The sequence below is a fragment of the Bombyx mori genome, chromosome 8 (genome assembly GCF_030269925.1).
Source record: "Bombyx mori chromosome 8, ASM3026992v2".
NCBI classification, from domain to species: Eukaryota; Metazoa; Arthropoda; class Insecta; order Lepidoptera; family Bombycidae; genus Bombyx; species Bombyx mori.
In genome coordinates, this window is record NC_085114.1 from 13,139,971 (window position 1) to 13,161,141 (window position 21,171).

The 21,171-nt window shown below is 42.4% G+C and overlaps 1 protein-coding gene across 50 annotated transcripts in view; it reads right to left on the reverse strand.

Moving 5' to 3' along the window:
- LOC101736140 (perilipin-4) overlaps positions 1–21,171 on the reverse strand; it is a 53,580-nt gene that overhangs the window by 22,152 nt on the left and 10,257 nt on the right. For 22 of the 50 annotated variants that reach the window (XM_062669867.1, XM_062669861.1, XM_062669844.1 and 19 more), the window contains exon 2: positions 622–633. The exons of the other annotated variants lie outside the window; for them this stretch is intronic. In XM_062669867.1, the coding sequence (XP_062525851.1) occupies positions 622–633 (12 nt within the window). The remainder of the gene's footprint in view (positions 1–621; positions 634–21,171) is intronic. 50 annotated transcript variants of the gene reach the window in all.

A 21,171-nucleotide genomic window follows, 5' to 3' on the forward strand; every position in this document is an offset into this window, starting at 1 on the left:
AGTTGTCAAAACATTTATAAGATTTTCTTAATGCAAAAAACCTTGCCTCTTTTTTTTCAGAGTAACTTTCATTTTGATCTAAAGTATGTATTTTTAACCATAAAGCCACGTACGCCCACACGCCAGTATCTGACGTTTCCAGTACTCGTGTGGGCGCGTTCAACATGTAACACGCTTGTTTTTGTTTAATACGTGAAAATTAATAAATATGTAATATTAATTTCGTTTCTCGTTTAGAGTTACCAAAAGAATACCTCAATGACTATCGAATTATAATAAGTGTGTAATATTAAAACGTACAGTAACAAATATATATATATCGATAAAACAATACTCACTCATAGTGACAATTCAAATTAACAACGGACACAAAACAATTAGAAAATAAGTTTTGATATATTTCAAAGAGTATTTACGTGTGATCTTGACAACAACAAGGAATAAATGATTTAAAAAAAGAACAACACGTTTTAACAGACATACGTTGTTACAAACAATTAGCGTGGTCTTGTTTTTAGTAAAAAATAAACAATCCCTGAAAATAGTCGATAGAGAATGTGCTAAATAAGTATGTGAAACAAGTTCGAATGTATATTTATGGTAACAATTTTTAGAACTCACCAAGGTTCTTGTCTTTCGGTATGCGTGGAAATAGATACCAAAATTCATTATAAAATCATTTTCAATATACAAAAATTCTAATTAACTACCTACGTTCTTTCATTAGCGAATGTATGCCATTAGCTGCTACCCTAATATTAGTGTTGTATTCGTAAATTTCATCTGCATGCATAAATATCGATTGAAATTCAAGTATCAAAATCGACACACAAATTCCTTTAGGAAATTTTCCAAAATGGCGCTCGATATTAATTGCCGTGGAAATACGATCTAGGCGTGCCATTTGTCCGATGATCTCGAAATGTTTTTCTACTAACCAACCAACGTTATAATAAAATTAATGTATGCAAGTGTGAGAAATTGATAAAACTCGTGCACACTACAAGCTACATCGTTAATAAACAAGAAATCGATTTAAGCATACGTATTTATTCAATTTTAATGAGTAGTCTAGCCAAGGCTACGTTTAATACGAGGAAACGGGAAAACTATTTAATGGTTTCAGCTGTTTGAATGTACAAAATGAATGTTTTACTAATGCTATCGAAACTTTTTAATAAAATTGAAGAACAAACAGTTTAATCGATTCAATACTTAATATATAATGTTTCGGAAAACATACATATGTTACAAAATGAGATCGCATTTGTCGCTTCGCAGAAATATTGGCACCTTTTTTTTTTAAATAATCATCCTCAACTGTTTTAATTAAAATTGAAAAGGGCAAGAATGATTTAACGTTTCCCTGTATGTATGTAAAGTTTCGAGATGTTTCCACAATACTCACGCTGTTCCTTATTATAGCACAATTGCACAATAGAAATAACTAATTCGCTGTGTTAATGAAAAAGTTTTTTATTTGTTTGCTTTTGAACATATAATATACTAGCGGCCCGCTCCGGCTCCGCACGGGTCTTTAACAAAAATTTCAACGATATTTGACGTTGTTTTATTTTTTTTAAATAAAATAACTCTTATTGCGGCATAACTATAGTAGTTAGACATATGCTGTCGCGACACTTTTTGTAAATAATAATGTGTTCTACAAAGTCGTAGTACATTAGTATTTTATTCTATTATCAATCGTTTTCGCAGGGCACGCGATGTAAAGAATATTTTAGGTTTTTTTTTACACCTTGAGTTACATTATTAGAGTTTTAGTAAGGATCCCTATTTTTTTTCAAAAAAGCTTATAGCCCATGTCAATCGGGAATAGCGTAGCTTCCAAACAGTGAAGGAATTTTTCAAATCGGTTCAGTAGTTTCGGAGCCTATTCAATACAAACAAACAAACTAATCTTTCCTCTTTATAATATTAAGTATAGAAGCATAGATCGAAATGTACAGAATCAAATTATATATAATAGTTATTTATACACGTAGATGTTTGAAAGTATTTACGTTAATTAGTTTGTTGTTCATAGTAGGGGATCCTACTATGGGGTCAGATGAAAGTGTGTATCTGTAGATTGAAAGCGCCAAGATTTAGGTTAAGTACCTAAATGAGTAGATTCACATTGAATTCGTTCAGCGTTTTATCTATAAATCTCTGATTACTAAAAATACCAATATTTATTTACAACTAGCTGACCCGGCAGACTTCGTAGTGCCTCCATCGATAAATAAAAGACCTAAACTTTTGTATAAAATAAACTTAAAACAAACAAAATTGTTATTTTTATTTAATTCCGAGCATTTTCATAATTTATCTACCTTTTAAACCTTCTCTGGACTTCTACAAATAATTCATTAAGTTCTAGAGTTTTAGCGAGACTAACGAACAGCACTTCATTTTTATATATCAAGATAGATAAAAGATTTTAGATTAATTCCCTCAAATCTACGGCACTACACTTCGACAAATTCGAATTTCTGCAACAATAATAATAATAAAAATATTATCACCGCACTGATAAAACTGAATAAATAGTACCGCAGAGTACATTAGCGGGATCCACTCGTATTTATTTCGAAGCATCAATCATTGTTACGAAACCAGAGTGCCCGAGCAATGATCCCAGTGCGACCGACTGAACGCACTATTTTAAAACGTTAAAATTTAGATCGTGGTACTTATATACTGTTTTCCGGTATCACTTAACTTTTTGCTGCGCTATATCGATAGAAGAGATCACGTTCTGTATTTGTCACTGGACATCAAAAAAGCGAACGAAGCTCACTCGAGGCATAACGTCCAGGTTGCACGCTTCGAACCATGCAGAATGTCTGTTTCGCGGTAGAAGTAGGCGGAATAGTGGTAGGTTTTGTGGAGAGTAGTTAATGGCTATATAAGCCCCTATATAAGTTGAGAGCCTTGAGAGGCTATTTCAACGTAACCTTATCTAGTAGGTGAGCTCACGGGGCTCAAACCTGATGTCGTTGCTAACACGAACCCTAGCAAGAGTCGTGCTTCGCAGAATCTACTACCAGATCGGAAACGCGACCCACTGAGAAGATCCGGCGAGAAACTCAGTGGGCTGTGTCTGAGGGTTAATTTACTCGTCGAGCCCTTCGTCGCAAGCGACAGGTTCGACGAAACGGTGACCGATGCTTGAGGTACCTAAAAGCACCGTTAGTGGATCGGGAGGACCCGAAATGACGTGTTTGGGGCGACGTCGACTGCTTTCCATTCTGTCCGCAGGATCGGGAATGGGGGCAGTTTGCTCGTCCGCTTACAAGGGCAATAAAAAAAGGAGGACCATCTCAGTATGTTAAAAAGCGTCGGCTGAAAGCGCCATAGTAGCAAGTGGAATATTTTAAAAACAGCGCCATAAACTAGTTACATATTAGAGTAGGATACCAAATTAAGACGGAAAGTAACATTTGCTATGTAAATAGTAATAAAAATAAATGAGTCGACTATTATCAAAGCCGGCAATCTGACTTTTGGACAATGATTGGTAAATCAGAAAAACGAATTATTGACTTTGTATTCCATTGGCAGTCACAAAACTCTTCGGAACGACATCTTAGATAAATAACAGGTTAAGTATTAACCTTTATTTAATGCAGGTTTTGAACCGTATTCTTTGAAGGAGACGATTATATTCAAATCAATCTGTATTGACATATCAATAAAAAACTTTTGTCCAAATGCACAGATTGCCACCTTTGATAATAGACGACTCAAATAATTGAGATTTTAAACATGTACTGCTTATTATCTAACTATAAAAATCACAAAAATATGAAATTTTTCAACCCAGCACACGTGACTCTATTTAAAACTGCTATATTCATAATATCATTTCCAATTCCTGCACTAGCGCTATTTCGGTTTCCGTGCTCACTTTCAGAACCTGGTCCCTCGTTTGTTGGGGGTGGCCGGCGCGTTAAGCCGGCTTCTGCCCAACGTCGGGGGGCCTGACCAGGTGACGCGCCGTCTCTATACGGGGGTGGTGCGATCAATGGCCCTATACGGGGCGCCCGTGTGGGGCCAGTCCCTGGCCGTGGGGGTGGCGAAGCTGCTGCAACGGCCGCAACGCACCATCGCGGTCAGGGTCATCCGTGGTTATCGCACCATCTCCTTTGAGGCGGCGTGTGTACTGGCTGGGACGCCGCCTTGGGTTCTGGAAGCGGAGGCGCTCGCCGCTGACTATAAGTGGCGGGCTGACCTTCGTGCCCGGGGCATGGCGCGTCCCAGCCCCAGTGTGGTCAGAGCGCGGAGGGACCAATCTCGGCGGTCCGTGCTGGAGTCATGGTCCAGACGGCTGGCTGATCCTTCGGCTGGTCGTAGGACCGTCGAGGCGATTCGCCCGGTCCTTGTGGATTGGGTGAATCGTGACAGAGGACGCCTCACTTTCCGGCTCACGCAGGTGCTCACTGGGCATGGTTGTTTCGGTGAGTTCCTGCACCGGATCACAGCCGAGCCGACGGCAGAGTGCCACCATTGTGGTTGCGACTTGGACACGGCAGAGCATACGCTCGTCGCCTGCCCCGCATGGGAGGGGTGGCGCCGTGTCCTCGTCGCAAAAATAGGAACCGACTTGTCGTTGCCGAGTGTTGTGGCATCGATGCTCGGCGACGACGAGTCGTGGAAGGCGATGCTCGACTTCTGCGAGTGCACCATCTCGCAGAAGGAGGCGGCGGGGCGCGTGAGAGACGCACAATCCCGCCGCCGTCGAGCGGGGGCCAGGGAGGCGGATCTCGCCCAAGCCCTGGCCCTCTAAGTGTTTCGGGTCCCCCTCACATGTCGGTCTGGGGACCGGCGAGGGGGGCCTAAGAAGACGACGTGCAAGCTGCTCTGCACGCGTTTTACGCAAGAGCATCCGGGTGATGGAAGGCCGGCTATCCTCGACCCACGCTGGTTCTGACCCAGCGGGGTATTCCGTAGGATAGACCATTCTAACCGGCGCCATCTAGGTGGGCTTCGGATAGCCTGCCGACCGAGAGGGCTGGTGGTCGTGGCGCCGACGACCGCCAGTCCGGCGTCCCGAGGGGGAGGGTGATGGGAGAGATGTGCTCCGCACTAAACGCTTCACTTTCCCCCCTTTGCCTTGTCATGAGTTCTGTCTCATGCGAGGTTTGGACGTTGGTTGTTGAGCGACAGGAGGTTTTAGTCAGTTCGACTCTGACATACCCCGCCCAGTATCCCCAGAAAAGGGCGGAAGTCCGGCGATTTCCTCCTGACCAAAAAAAAAAAAAAAAAAGCGCTATTTCGGTGAGTCTTCCAACAATACCTTGCTGTTTGCAGGTGAACACTGTAAGAGTGCAGGGGAGTCGTTTAGTGGGTGGGCTCTAAAATCCTTGGGCCCGCGGTCTGCTCACAACACCATGCAGATCGTTGAGTCTCACATACCCCGCGCGCCCCATTTGCGCGGGGACCTCGTAAGAGGTTCGGCCCTCTACCCGAAAAAAAAAAAAAAAAAAAAGGTGAACACTTTTTCCCCTTGTCCCATACAAGATTGTCCTCCTTACCTCTACCTCATTCCGATAGAGGCACCCGTCACGTGCGGACGTGCTCATCGTCCACTCGATCGCCCGGTCTTTGTTCGCCCGGCTTTTGTTAGCCCGGCCATTGTTCGCGCGGCCTGTGTTTGTGGTACATCTGCCGACTAAGTGCTCTTTCTGGAAGTTTTTATTTGTTTTGTTTCCTTTTGTTGTTTCTGTGTTCGTGGTACATCTGCCGACAAAGTGGTTTCCTGCAAGTATTTATTTGTTTTGTTTCTTTTCGTAATTTCTGTTTTGTTGCTTTTTCTTTGTCCTGTAGTAATCGCGCCGCATTGCCACCTGTGTTCAATAGAACCGCTCAGGTCCGAGAAGTTGGGGCCTCGCCGCAAGGCGAGTGTTTTCAAGACCCGGGGCCGCCCCACCTGGGTACTCAGCGATCATGGACGCTGTATTCGCGGAATTCCTCCGACTTCGCCACCCACAGCTCGCCTCGGAGTTTTTGGCCTTCAAGGCCAATCACACTGCGAGCCCTCTCGAGGACTCCGCCGCGCTCGCTGCTCCTGCGTCGCCTGTACCTGCGTGCAGAGCTTCTGCATTGAGCACCGCAGCCTCTGTCGTGCCTGCCGCTCCCGTGTCGCCTATACTGGCGAGAAAAGCTGCTGCGTCGTCCGCCGTGACCATCGTTTCAGCTGAGCGATCATCCGCGGCCTCCGTCGCGCCCTCTAAAACACCTACACTTGCTCGTAGGTCGCCTGCACCCGCCTCCTCGTGTTCCGACTCTGACTCGGACATGGAGGTCGACCTCGCCCCCGCCTCATCGACGGATGGATTCACCCTGGTACAGAAGGGTAAGAAGCGTGCCGCGGAGTCTCGAGCTCCCGCGGCCGCTAAAATTAGCAAAGCCGTGAACGCGTCGCGCCCCCGCCCTCAGACTCCCGTTGCGCCCCCAGCCCGTGCCACTCCGTCGCCGCGTCCGGTGGCACAAAATAAAACCCAGACCCCTCCCCCGGTTATCCTTCAGGAGAAGGCAGCTTGGGATCGAGTTTGCCAGGCCCTTAAGGCCAAAAATATAAATTTCACGAATGCCCGTAACCTCGCGAACGGCATTCAAATTAAGGTTCAAACACCCGACGACCATAGGGCCCTCTCTTCTTACCTCCGTAAGGAGCGTATAAGTTTCCATACGTATACGCTCCAGGAGGAGCGCGAACTCCGCGTTGTAATACGCGGAATCCCTAAAGAGTTAGATGTAGAGCTCGTAAAAGCCGACCTGTTAGAACAAGGCCTACCAGTGAATTCTGTGCACCGTATGCACACCGGTCGCGGTAGGGAGCCATATAATATGGTTCTAGTCGCTCTCCAGCCTACCCCCGAGGGTAAGAAAATCTTTAACACACAGACCGTCTGTAGGCTCTCTGGTATCGCTGTCGAAGCCCCCCATAAAAAAGGCACTCCTAGCCAGTGCCATAACTGTCAATTGTACGGGCACTCTTCCCGTAACTGTCACGCGCGCCCCCGATGTGTTAAGTGTTTGGGCGATCACGCCACGGCCCTCTGCGCTCGCGACCAAAAAACCGCGACGGAACCGCCTAGCTGCGTCCTGTGTCGAACACAGGGTCACCCCGCGAATTACCGTGGTTGCCCCCGAGCCCCTAAAATAAATCGCCGCGTCGCCCGCCAAAACCGCCTCCGAGCTTCCGGCCCAGACATCAAAGCCTCGGCACCCTCTGCGTCGCAGGCTAAGCCAGCGTTCGTTCCGGCGGCGGTGCCCAGTCTCTCGGCCTGGGCAAAACCGCTGCCGTACACGAACACGGCTACAACTCCCTCCTCCGCGATTCGTCCCGCCCCCGCGACTCGTCCCTCTCCCGCGACTTGCCCTCCGACCGCGTCCGACAATCTCGCTTTAGCGATCGACTTCTTTCAGTCGATCAACTTTGAGCGCGTTAACGCTTTGGGCGACGCCATTCGCGCTGCCTCCACTGCACAACACTTTATCGCCGTTGTGCAGGAATACGCCGACGTATACGCGTCATTAAATACGTACGTCCTCCCCTCACTCCGCCGGTAATCAATGGCGTATATAAGTAGAATAAAGCCCCTATCCGTAACGATAGGATTTTTTAACGCTTACGGTCTCGCAAATCAACGTGATCAGGTTTCTGACTTTTTGCGTGACCACCAAATTGATATCTTTTTAGTGCAGGAGACCCTACTTAAGCCCGCGCGCCGTGACCCTAAAATCGCGAACTATAACATTGTCAGGAACGACAGGCTCTCTGCCCGTGGTGGTGGTACCGTCATTTACTATAGAAGAGCCCTGCATTGCGTCCCGCTCGATCCTCCCGCGCTCGCTAATATCGAAGCATCAGTGTGCCGAATCTCACTGACGGGACACGCGCCGATCGTTATCGCGTCCGTTTATCTTCCACCGGATAAGATCGTTCTAAGCAGTGATATCGAGGCGCTGCTCGGTATGGGGAGCTCTGTCATTCTGGCGGGCGACCTAAATTGTAAACACATCAGGTGGAACTCACACACCACAACCCCGAATGGCAGGCGGCTTGACGCGTTAGTCGATGATCTCGCCTTCGATATCGTCGCTCCGCTAACCCCGACTCACTACCCGCTAAATATCGCGCATCGCCCGGATATACTCGACATAGCGTTATTAAAAAACGTAACTCTGCGCTTACACTCGATCGAAGTAGTTTCAGAGTTAGATTCAGACCACCGTCCCGTCGTTATGAAGCTCGGTCGCGCTCCCGATTCCGTTCCCGTCACGAGGACTGTGGTGGATTGGCACACGCTGGGCATCAGCCTGGCTGAATCTGATCCACCATCGCTTCCGTTTAGTCCGGACTCTATCCCGTCTCCTCAGGATACCGCTGAAGCCATAGACATCGTAACGTCACACATCACCTCGACATTAGATAGGTCATCGAAGCAAGTTGTAGCGGAGGACTTCCTTCACCGCTTCAAATTGCCCGACGATATTAGGGAACTCCTTAGAGCTAAGAACGCCTCGATCCGTGCGTACGATAGGTATCCTACCGCGGAAAATCGTATTCGAATGCGTGCCCTACAACGCGACGTAAAGTCTCGCATCACCGAAGTCCGAGATGCCAGATGGTCTGATTTCTTAGAAGGACTCGCGCCCTCTCAAAGGTCTTACTACCGCTTAGCTCGTACTCTCAAATCGGATACGGTAGTAACTATGCCCCCCCTCGTAGGCCCCTCAGGCCGACTCGCGGCGTTCGATGATGACGAAAAAGCAGAGCTGCTGGCCGATACATTGCAAACCCAGTGCACGCCCAGCACTCAATCCGTGGACCCTGTTCATGTAGAATTAGTAGACAGTGAGGTAGAACGCAGAGCCTCCTTGCCACCCTCTGATGCGTTACCACCCGTCACCCCGATGGAAGTTAAAGACTTGATCAAAGACCTACGTCCTCGCAATGCTCCCGGTTCCGACGGTATATCCAACCGCGTTATTAAACTTCTACCCGTCCAACTCATCGTGATGTTGGCATCTATTTTCAATGCCGCTATGGCGAACTGTATCTTTCCCGCGGTGTGGAAAGAAGCGGACGTTATCGGCATACATAAACCCGGTAAACCAAAAAATCATCGACGAGCTACCGCCCGATTAGCCTCCTCATGTCTCTAGGCAAACTGTATGAGCGTCTGCTCTACAAACGCCTCAGAGACTTCGTCTCATCCAAGGGCATTCTTATCGATGAACAATTCGGATTCCGTACAAATCACTCATGCGTTCAACAGGTGCACCGCCTCACGGAGCACATTCTTGTGGGGCTTAATCGACCAAAACCGTTATACACGGGAGCTCTCTTCTTCGACGTCGCAAAAGCGTTCGACAAAGTCTGGCACAATGGTTTGATTTTCAAACTATTCAACATGGGCGTGCCGGATAGTCTCGTGCTCATCATACGGGACTTCTTGTCGAACCGCTCTTTTCGATATCGAGTCGAGGGAACCCGCTCCTCCCCACGACCTCTCACAGCTGGAGTCCCGCAAGGCTCTGTCCTCTCACCCCTCCTATTTAGCTTATTCGTCAACGATATTCCCCGGTCGCCGCCGACCCATTTAGCTTTATTCGCCGACGACACGACTGTTTACTATTCTAGTAGAAATAAGTCCCTAATCGCGAAGAAGCTTCAGAGCGCAGCCCTAGCCCTAGGACAGTGGTTCCGAAAATGGCGCATAGACATCAACCCAGCGAAAAGTACTGCGGTGCTATTTCAGAGGGGAAGCTCCACACGGATTTCCTCCCGGATTAGGAGGAGGAATCTCACACCCCCGATTACTCTCTTTAGACAACCCATACCCTGGGCCAGGAAGGTCAAGTACCTGGGCGTTACCCTGGATGCATCGATGACATTCCGCCCGCATATAAAATCAGTCCGTGACCGTGCCGCGTTTATTCTCGGTAGACTCTACCCCATGATCTGTAAGCGGAGTAAAATGTCCCTTCGGAACAAGGTGACACTTTACAAAACTTGCATAAGGCCCGTCATGACTTACGCGAGTGTGGTGTTCGCTCACGCGGCCCGCACACACATAGACACCCTCCAATCCCTACAATCCCGCTTTTGCAGGTTAGCTGTCGGGGCTCCGTGGTTCGTGAGGAACGTTGACCTACACGACGACCTGGGCCTCGAATCAATTCGGAAATACATGAAGTCAGCGTCGGAACGATACTTCGATAAGGCTATGCGTCATGATAATCGCCTTATCGTTGCCGCCGCTGACTACTCCCCGAATCCTGATCATGCAGGAGCCAGTCACCGTCGACGCCCTAGACACGTCCTTACGGATCCATCAGATCCAATAACCTTTGCATTAGATGCCTTCAGCTCTAATACTAGGGGCAGGCTTAGGGACCCCGGTAACCGTACTCGTCGAACTCGACAAAGAGGTCGACGTGCAACCTAACCCATGCATCAGCCCGCTGAGTTTCTCGCCGGATCTTCTCAGCGGGTCGCGATTCCGATCCGGTAGTAGATTCATTCGCGAAACAATTGCTCTTGAGTTGTTAGGTCTCCTTCGGAGGCGCTCGGGCGGTTGTTAGCAAATCCCACCCCTCTTGGCTGAGCCTTTGCTCGCCCACCTGTCCTGGTGAAACTGGAAAGGCCTTCGGGCCACCAGTAAACTTTCAATCATAAAAAAAAAAAAAAAAAAAAAAAAAAAAAAAAAAAAAAAAAAAAAAAAAAAAAAAAAAAAAAAAAAAAAAAAAAAAAAAAAAAAAACTCTACCCTCCATATTTACGTCACGCGTGCACAGATAATAAATACACTTAACGACCCGTGAGTAAGAAAATTACCATATTCACAAGCGCTTTATTAAATCGCCTATAAATAATTGAAAACAGTAATAATGTTGGCATAAAATAATATTATGTATTTATTTATAAATAATACGTAAATTTTCAATGATAGGCTGTAGTTATTATCTCATATTATCTATGGCTTAATTTTTTTTTGCTTGTTGTTAAGCAATATTAATCCGAATATTACACCGTCTTATCTAGTTTCCAATTGCTACACATATATCAATAGGTATTCGATGAGTATTTTTAGGATTTACCACGTAACTACTATATAAACATCGTGTTTCGCGATAAAACACTTTAGTTATCTTTATAGATATTTCCGTGTGAAATACGGATGCGTTTTTAGCTTGTTGATAATGAATTCCGATATTAAACTTTAAGTTCGCCAAGCTCTGTCACAACTGGGCATAGATTAGGCGAGCCAGAGGAACAAGAAATTTGGTATCAACCACTAAAGAGATTTTCAATACTTTTTTTTGGTCCACTCTGTGGTCACTTGGCATAGTGACTTCTGTATTTGACCGTAGTGTTTCAGTAAACGATCCTAGTATGTAGTGAAAAGACCATTGATAATTACGTTTATATTAGATAGATATAACTATAATAAATAAATATTTACTAACAATCACGCCACATTAACTGGTCTCGTGATAAGTTCGTAAAGAACTTGTGTTACAAGTACCAGATAACGGAAATAAATGTAAGATTTTTATTATACACATACATATATTTAATATACATCCATAACCCTGGAAAAGACATTTATATAATTTATCATACAAATATCTTCCCTTGGCGGGATTCGAACCCGCGACCCCCGTATGTAGTGACCATGTCACTTACCACTACACCAGACGGCCGTCTAATACTTCCATATATAGTTTTTGTATTAACTAGGTGTGAAAACTTTTTGTTGTTCCATATGGAAGAAGAAATTAAATTAAATTATGGTGTAGGTACATACAGTAACCAATAATATAGGCATACTAAGTTAACGGTATCATCAGTGTGCTTAGTGCGAGTTTCTTAACGTTCTCGATAGCGTAAAAGTTAACCAAATTTTGTATGCAGTTCGAACAGCGCCCCTAGCGGAAAACGCACGCAAACGATCCCATTCCATACAATTAACAGCTAACTTTTACGCTATCGAGAACGTTATAAAACTCGCACTAAGCACACAGATGTCGCATATATTTTACGCATAAGGCTTTAAATTGCAAATTTTACTTTTAATTAATTCTGTTACTTGTAAATCAGTTTTAATTCAATAGTAAATTTTATTTTCGAAACGTACAAAATAGTTTTATTTGAAATATGATAATATAAGCATAGATAATAATACACTTAATATTTAGGAGTACATATAAGTGATGTTTTTTTATTTATTATACCCTCGCTAAATTGGCACATAACTTACAAACCAGAATCCTTGACATGTTATGACACAATAACTCGGGTCGAGTTACTCGTGCAGATCATATCACCATAAAATAATAATTAAATACGACTTCATCCCATAACGTGGTTAAGGATGTATGCTATGCTATGCTCTTCTTCATTATGTATTTGAGAAAACATGTATGATACGATATTTAACGAATTTCGATAGATTTTGTTCGTTTTTAAATTTTAAGAAATTACTTCAACGCACTTATTATATCTATCACGAAAACTGAATTATTCTAAATTGGATGACTGCTTACGATACACTGCTTAATTAAACTATAATAGTTTTAGTTCTTTTATAAGTAATCCGGTCCTCAGCAAGAAAAAACCGGAACCTTCATATGATCTCTTTGGTAATCTGTCTGTCTCTTAATATTTAGTACATACGGTACCGTACATAATAATTTTTTTATTTCTGTTATATTCCATGTATACTATTTTTATTTCCAAGTGGAGATAGGCAAAGGGAGCATAGTCTATACAGACAAATCTTGTAATAATGTTTAAGTTTAAAGTTTTTTTTGTATTGTGCGTGCTCATCTCCGTAAGGTAGATTTAAACGTATTGATTAAATTCTCTTTGAAATAGAGTATTACACTATCATTTAAATTGATAAATCTATACTAATATAACCAATGCGAAAAGGATATAGTTGATAAGTATGTTGGTATATTTTAAAAAATCCATGAGTGCAATAAGGGTTATTTTCGATTTACATTTTTTCCAAATTTACATTTTCGCGCGCAAACAATAGACGCCATCTTTGCTTTTTGACATCACTGCGCACTACTGGGCAGTACTAATAAAATTAATTGTGAATTTTATAGGGAACGCAAGAAGAGGACTTATGTAGTGTTTCTTTAGATTTAAATGTATAACAATGGTGGTTATTAGCCGTTTAAAATTTGTGAAAGTACAAAAATTTTGATACATAAAACTAAATCGCTGGACGTTCGTTCTCGGATTTCATTGAAGTCTCAGTAAAGTTCCCACCATTTTAGAAAGCGACGAAAGCGTGCTTTGAATTTTCTAGAGTGAAATGACTTTTTGGCGGGAACGCGGCGAATAATGTGCTGCGAATTGTCTTATTTTGCTACTTAGGTTTTGTGATGTAAACGAGATATTATGGTCATTAAAAGTTAATAAATATGGTAAAATACAACAACGGCGTACAACAAACCATCTCTGCTGCAGTTCAGGCTGTTTCAGCAAATTCTGTTAAATCTTTCTGTAAGACTCGCAACAGTCTTAGTAGGTGCTTGGGCATTGGACAGCCTTCAGAAGAACGTCAGCTTGCGCCTGCACCTATTTCTGCCGTGACGCACTAATGCGTTTCGGTTTGATGGGTAAGGAAGTCGTTGTAATATAAACACTGACTTGTTGATGTCTATGGGCTCCGGTAGCCACTTAATACCGGATGATCCATGAGTTCGTCCAATCATCGATACAATAAAAAAATAAAAAACAACCCGGAACCGGAATCCTCACAGTACGAGTTATACACACGCTTTTCTACGTCTTAGTATTTTTTTAGTGTATAGTCTGTGCTTAGACAATTTTAATATCTGTGAAAGTGCACAAATGCGGGAAAATGAAACAAAGCCGCTGGACGTAACTTCTTGGGATCTTCCAAAAAGTCCACTGAAAAAGTCTCAGTAAATGACCACCATTTTACTGAGATTATGTTTCATTCCATATTATCTCATCCTATCTCATCATATTATCATTTTTCATAAAAATAAGAATGTAAATTAAATTAAGATATGACCTAAAAGTCTTAGTTACCAGGTCATAAAATCCCTTTAAAAAAATTTTTCCCGCCGAACAGTCCAACAAATGACCAATGTTACCGTATTTCTGTTTTAGACAAGACAAAAGAGTCTCAATAGTATATTTATAAAAAAAATATATGCTGCTGCTTTGCACTTTACTTTAGAAAAGTCTTAAAAACGCTTAGAAAAGTTTCTTCGTTGAATTCTAGAATAGTACCTATTATTTCGCTTCTGAGGTATTTCGATCTGTAGCTAAGTCGTTGCCGGACGAACGGGTCGAGAAACCGGTTAGATAAGTTACGTTACAACAAATTTTGCCGGCAATGATGAAATTACCCACAGTAATTTAATATTCATTAATTTAATCTTAAAGTTTTCGTTACTTGGACATGTTTACTTAGTTCCTAAAAATCCGTCAATATATTTTAAATTCAGAAAAAAATAATAATAATGATAATAATCACTTGATACATGTCAAGTGATTATTATACGACTTACCAATAATAGTTATTATAATTGGTAAGTCGTCGTGGCCTAAATGATAAGACGTCCGGTGCATTCGTATCTAGCGGTGCACCGATGACCGAATCCCGCAGGCGGGTACCAATTTTCGTAATGAAATACGTACTTAACAAATGTTCACGATTGACTTCCACGGTGAAGGAATAACATCGTGTAACAAAAATCAAACCCGCAAAATTATAATTTGCGGAATTACTGGTGGTAGGACCTCTTGTGAGTCCGGACGGGTAGGTACCACCGCCTTGCCTATTTCTGCAGTAATGCGTTTCGGTTTGAAGGGTGGGGCAGCCGTTGTAACTATACTGAGAACTTAGAACTTATATCTCAAGGTGGGTGGCGCATTTACGTTATAGATGTCTATGGGCTCCAGTAACCACTTAACATCAGGTGGTCTGTGAGCTCGTCTACCCATCTAAGCAATAAAAAAAAGTGTTTTTACATATTAGAGGGTACATTTAAATATTACTGATGCGTACACAGAGGTCTTATGTTTAATATAATTTTATAAATATGTCTCGATTAGGGTTTTTTTTTCCGACGAAACTGTGTTAATTGTTAATATGCTACTTCCCTTATGGCAGTCAGGCACGCGATTTAATTGGCACAATAAAGTAATAAGACCGCCGTCGGCCAGTCTAGGCCTCGACCCGGAGCCTAGATTTCGTATCGATTTGCCTGTCTGTGCCATTACGGTTAGTCTATGCGAACTAGGAACACGACTACCAGCCTATGTATGCTTAGTCATTACATACATACATCTTTTCGTGACCACGAAAGCTGTAAAGCATTCGAAATATCGGAAATAATATAAAGTGACAATAATAAACGTGAGATGATATCGTAAAATAAGTTTAAGTTTACTTTACTGGTGGTAGGACGTCTTGCGAGTCCGCACGGGTAGATACCACTACCCCGCCTATTTCTGACGCAACAGCAACGCGTTTCGGCTTGAAGGGTGGGGCAACCGTTCTACTGTTAACACTGAGACCTTCGAAATCATGTCTCAAGGTGGGTGGCGGCGTTTAGGTTGTAGATGTCTATGGACTCCGGTAACCATTTAACACCAGGTTAACTCATCTAAGCTTTAAAAAAAAAAACGTACACGACTCACGAAAAGCCGAAGGGAATACTATGTATAAATAGATACATATTCGCCATTTTATACGTAACGTTGATTTCACTATGTTTATGTAGTGAATTTGATTATTTAATTTGTGTAGTTGCAAAGAAAATAATCGTGTGAGAACTTTTAATATAAAGTTTATGCTATAAAAAAATATGACAATCCAGATACCCTAACCCAGATATAACCCAGATAACCTAATCGTATTATTTTAGTTTTAATATAATATCATCACAAACTACTTAATCATCTTTTTTGAGTTTAATCAGTAAAATATTTTGCACAGGCTCTTAATATGCTGTTCTGGAAGCTAAAACGACAATAACATTACCAGCCTAAAATTCTTCGCAGTTGGGATTCTTTGAATTCGGGAATGTGCTACATTTTATAAGATAATACCTATTATACAGTTCACTTTTTAAAGATTGTATATAGTTAACTTTATAAAAGTGACCGTCAATGCCAACGGATATATAAAAAATATATATATGTTTGTATATAACATTATTCAAAATTAAAAGACAATTGAACTTAGCGTTTTCAAGGCATTCTTGATAATTTCGAGTGAGGCAAACGAACATGAAAACGAACAAGCACTCGATGACTCATAAGTACTTACATCTCAACAACCTTTCCATACAAAACATTAACTCGATTCTTCCGAAACTTCTAGATTTTCGATTCTGCTCCGACGGAATTTTATAATAGGCTCAACCTCAGAAACCAGTGCTTACACAATTGAGATAAATAGCCGGCTGCACCAATCTCGTATGACATCATACATCGTAGTGTTACGTAGAGTTTGAGATCATCGACTCGGTTTATAAAAGAATATAATAGATTATAATAAAGTCGAAAATGAAAACCGAGCGGTGTAAATTTCCGGCACGTACGCATGTATACATTGCGGGTTCTCAATTTACTTAATTAATTGAACGATATTATTAAAGTATACATCGATACATCAGAACCAAAATTTAAAAACGCGACTTCTTATTTTAAACCAGTTTGGAAATAATGAATTTGTGAAAAGGCTCTATTAATAAAAGAAGAAAAAAAAAACAGTACCTGTGATTTTAGTGATGTTGCTAAATAGAATTGATTTTAAGCAGTTTTTTTTAATAAAAACAAAGCATCGATAACTCAACATCACTTATTTCAGACTTGTTGCACTATGGTTCTGAAATATCAATAATATTTACGGTGCTCAACTGGTCCAAAGTACCAGATACTGCCAATTGACTTCTTAAGAGGGCCGTACGCATCGGTTTGGTTTCGTTTGGTGTACATTGCTTGCTTAGATAGCCTTTTTCTAACATGCTAGCCTTGAAATAATAAAATCAATATTCTACAATACTATAACATTGTTCACTGATAAGGTCATTGACATTCCGGTTGCTTATCTTATCTGAGTAACGTTCGCAGACATTATTATTTACTTCTGAAGTCATTAGAGGAGGAAAACGCGGTTGCACAAAACTACGATTAGGTGCTGTTTATTGGATAGTACAATTGGTTTACTGGTGGCTATTTACTAGATAGTATGGCTAGAGGAGCTAACAGATATATTTTTGATGAGCTCACACCATATCGTGAATGCCAGCTTGAAAAATGAGGTCAAAAGAATGTCAATGAGAAGTCGTCGTGGCCTAAAGGATAAGATGTCCGGTGCATTCGTGTTGAAGCGATGCACCGGTGTTCGAATCCCGCAGGCGGGTACCAATTTTTGTAATGAAATATGTACTCAACAAATATTCACGATTCACTTCCACGGTGAAGGAATAACATCGTGTAATAAAAATCAAACCCGCAAAATTATAATTTGCGTAATTACTGGTGGTAGGACCACTTGTGAGTCCGCGCGGATAGGTACCACCGCCCTGCTTATTTCTGCCGTGAAGCAGTAATGCGTTTCGGTTTGAAGGGTGGGGCAGCCGCTGTAACTATACTGAGACTTTAGAACTTGTATCTCAAGGTGGATGGCGCGTCTACGTTGTAGATGTCTATGGGCTCCAGTAACCACTTAACATCAGGTGGGCTGTGAGCTCGTCCACCCATCTAAGTAATAAAAATAAAAAAAAGTCTCCATCACATCGTGTAACATGGGCAAGTTCCACTATTCAAACAGAAAGGCATGACTGTTACGTGGCAAGAATACTCAGGATTTATAGGCTCAGCTGTTACTGGAGTCATCTACAGCGCGACTGCCTATATCCAGCTGGATAAAGTTTCAATCGAATCGGTATAGCGGCTATTCTACCATTGTAACCGAGAACGCTGGTAAGCTTATACGGATGAGAGTATTTAGATTAAATAAATAAATAAATAAATATTTACTAACAATCACGCCACGTTAACTGGTCCCATGCTAAGCTCGTAAAGAACTTGTGTTACAGGTACCAGATAACGGAAATAAATGTAAGATTTTTATTATACACATACATATATTTAATATACATCCATAACTCTGGAAAATACATTTATATTTATCATACAAATATCTTCCCTTGGCGGGATTCGAACCCGCGACCCCCTTGTATAGTGACCATGTCACTTACCACTTCACAAGACGGCCGTTAAGATTACTTTTAGAGTGCCATTTTTGAGTGCAATAAAAATCTAATTCTAAGTGTAGCAATTTTGAAATTATTTTACAAAACCATCTAGTGTACATACATAAATTTTAACACGCAAAAATAGATTTAAATTATAATAATTAATTGTATGTTGAGCGGACAAACGATCCGACTTTGTATATAGGGACTGCGAGTAAGCAAACTTGTTTTCAATGTGGAAATATAAGATAATACGTATGTACACATAGGTATATACAGATGGTTTTTTTTTTTTTTTTTTTTTTTTTATGATTGAAAGTTTACTGGTGGCCCGAAGGCCTTTCCAGTTTCACCAGGACAGGTGGGCGAGCAAAGGCTCAGCCAAGAGGGGTGGGACTTGCTAACAACTGCCCGAGCGCCTCCGAAGGAGACCTAACAACTCAAGAGCAATTGTTTCGCGAATGAATCTACTACCGGATCGGAATCGCGACCCGCTGAGAAGATCCGGCGAGAAACTCAGCGGGCTGATGCATGGGTTAGGTTGCACGTCGACCTCTTTGTCGAGTTCGACGAGTACGGTAACCGGGGTCCCTAAGCCTGCCCCTAGTATTAGAGCTGAAGGCATCTAATGCAAAGGTTATTGGATCTGATGGATCCGTAAGGACGTGTCTAGGGCGTCGACGGTGACTGGCTCCTGCATGATCAGGATTCGGGGAGTAGTCAGCGGCGGCAACGATAAGGCGATTATCATGACGCATAGCCTTATCGAAGTATCGTTCCGACGCTGACTTCATGTATTTCCGAATTGATTCGAGGCCCAGGTCGTCGTGTAGGTCAACGTTCCTCACGAACCACGGAGCCCCGACAGCTAACCTGCAAAAGCGGGATTGTAGGGATTGGAGGGTGTCTATGTGTGTGCGGGCCGCGTGAGCGAACACCACACTCGCGTAAGTCATGACGGGCCTTATGCAAGTTTTGTAAAGTGTCACCTTGTTCCGAAGGGACATTTTACTCCGCTTACAGATCATGGGGTAGAGTCTACCGAGAATAAACGCGGCACGGTCACGGATTGATTTTATATGCGGGCGGAATGTCATCGATGCATCCAGGGTAACGCCCAGGTACTTGACCTTCCTGGCCCAGGGTATGGGTTGTCTAAAGAGAGTAATCGGGGGTGATATACAGATGGTGTCGACCCTCGCCAACCAGTTAGCTGGTCGATTTAATGCGAGACGCTTGCGCTTTTATTATAAATTTGGTTTAACATAGCAGTTAACAAAGTATTGTTAAGTTTATTAAGTAATAAAGTATTTTTTTACTGGTGGTAGGACCTCTTGTGAGTCCGCGCGGGTAGGTACCACCGCCCTGCCTATTTCCGCCGTGAAGTAGTAATGCGTTTCGGTTTGAAGGGTGGGGCAGCCGTTGTAACTATACTTGAGACTTTAGAACTTATATTTCAAAGTGGGTGGCGCATTTACGTTGTAGATGTCTATGGGCTCCAGTAACCACTTAACACCAGATGGGCTATAAGCAAATTCATTTATTATTTAATATACCTACATATTTAGAGAATGAACTATCCGAGCGTAAATAAAATTTTAATTTACGGTTTCGCGTCCGTCTACGTGGGTTAGGTCTGAACGGCAGTTTTTGTGCTGTTATTAAGACTTTCCTAAGAATTAGGTTCGATCAATTAGATAGGATGTATGATTTGGAACTGAATTCGCGTAAAATTACCATGGACGTGCCGACTTTCACGATGAAGGAATGAATGGAGTAATAAAAATCAAGCCCGCAACATAAAATTTGCGTAGTTACTGGTGGTAGAGCATTAGAGAGGCCGCACAGGTAGGCACCACCACCCTGCCTATTTCAGCCGTGAAGCAGTAACGCGTTTTGGTTTGAAGAGTGGGGTAGCCGTTGTAACAATACCGAGACCTTACAACTGGTGTCTTTTTTTATTTTTATTGCTGAGATGTGTGGACGATCTCACAGCCCACTTGGTGTTAAGTGGTTACTGGAGCCCATAGACATCTACAACGTAAATGCGCCACACACCTTGATATATAGTTCTAAGGTCTCAGTATAGTCACAACGGCTGCCCCACCCTTCAAACCGTGTCTCAAGGTGGGGGGTGGCAATTATTTTTTTTGATAACGCCATCTTGTTGTGTCTTTAAAGCGGTTAGTTGCCCTCAAGTAAGAAAAATAGTATTATTATTCGCCAATAGATGTCGGGAAGAGTTGATTATTGAAAACACGAATAAAACAACATTTTCTGTAAATCAATCGTAGCTAGATCGATTTATCGCCCCCGAAATCCCCTGTATACTAACTTTTATGAAAATCGTTGGAGCCGTTTCCGAGATTCAGAATATATATATACAAGAATTGCTCGTTTAAAGGTAAAATAAGATTGTAAAATGCTTACTGTAAAAGTCATTTTATTATCATCGTAGCCTAAAGGATTGCCAGCCGTTGTACTGAAAAACTGTGACTTAAAACTCATGTTTCAAGGTTAACGTGGTTGATGTTTATTGACTCCTGTGACCACTTAACACCCGATGGACCGTGAGCTCATCAACCAATCTCAGCAATAGTCAAAAATAAAAAGGGCTCTATTTAAAAGCATGATATTCCTATGCACTTACGCGATCACAAGGTCTACTGAACAAAGATTAATTTACACCTGTATCTGGGTCTATTATTAATTGAATGCATTTATTGTACTTTGAATTCACTTAATCACTAATCACCCGCAATTCATAAAGGAAACATTGTTTAATTTCTGAACCGTTTTAAAATGGGTCTTATGAGCAGACATACAAGATATTAAATCAATTAAAAAGTAATCTGTTTGTATTGAAATTGAAAGAAGTACCGAATACTAAGCC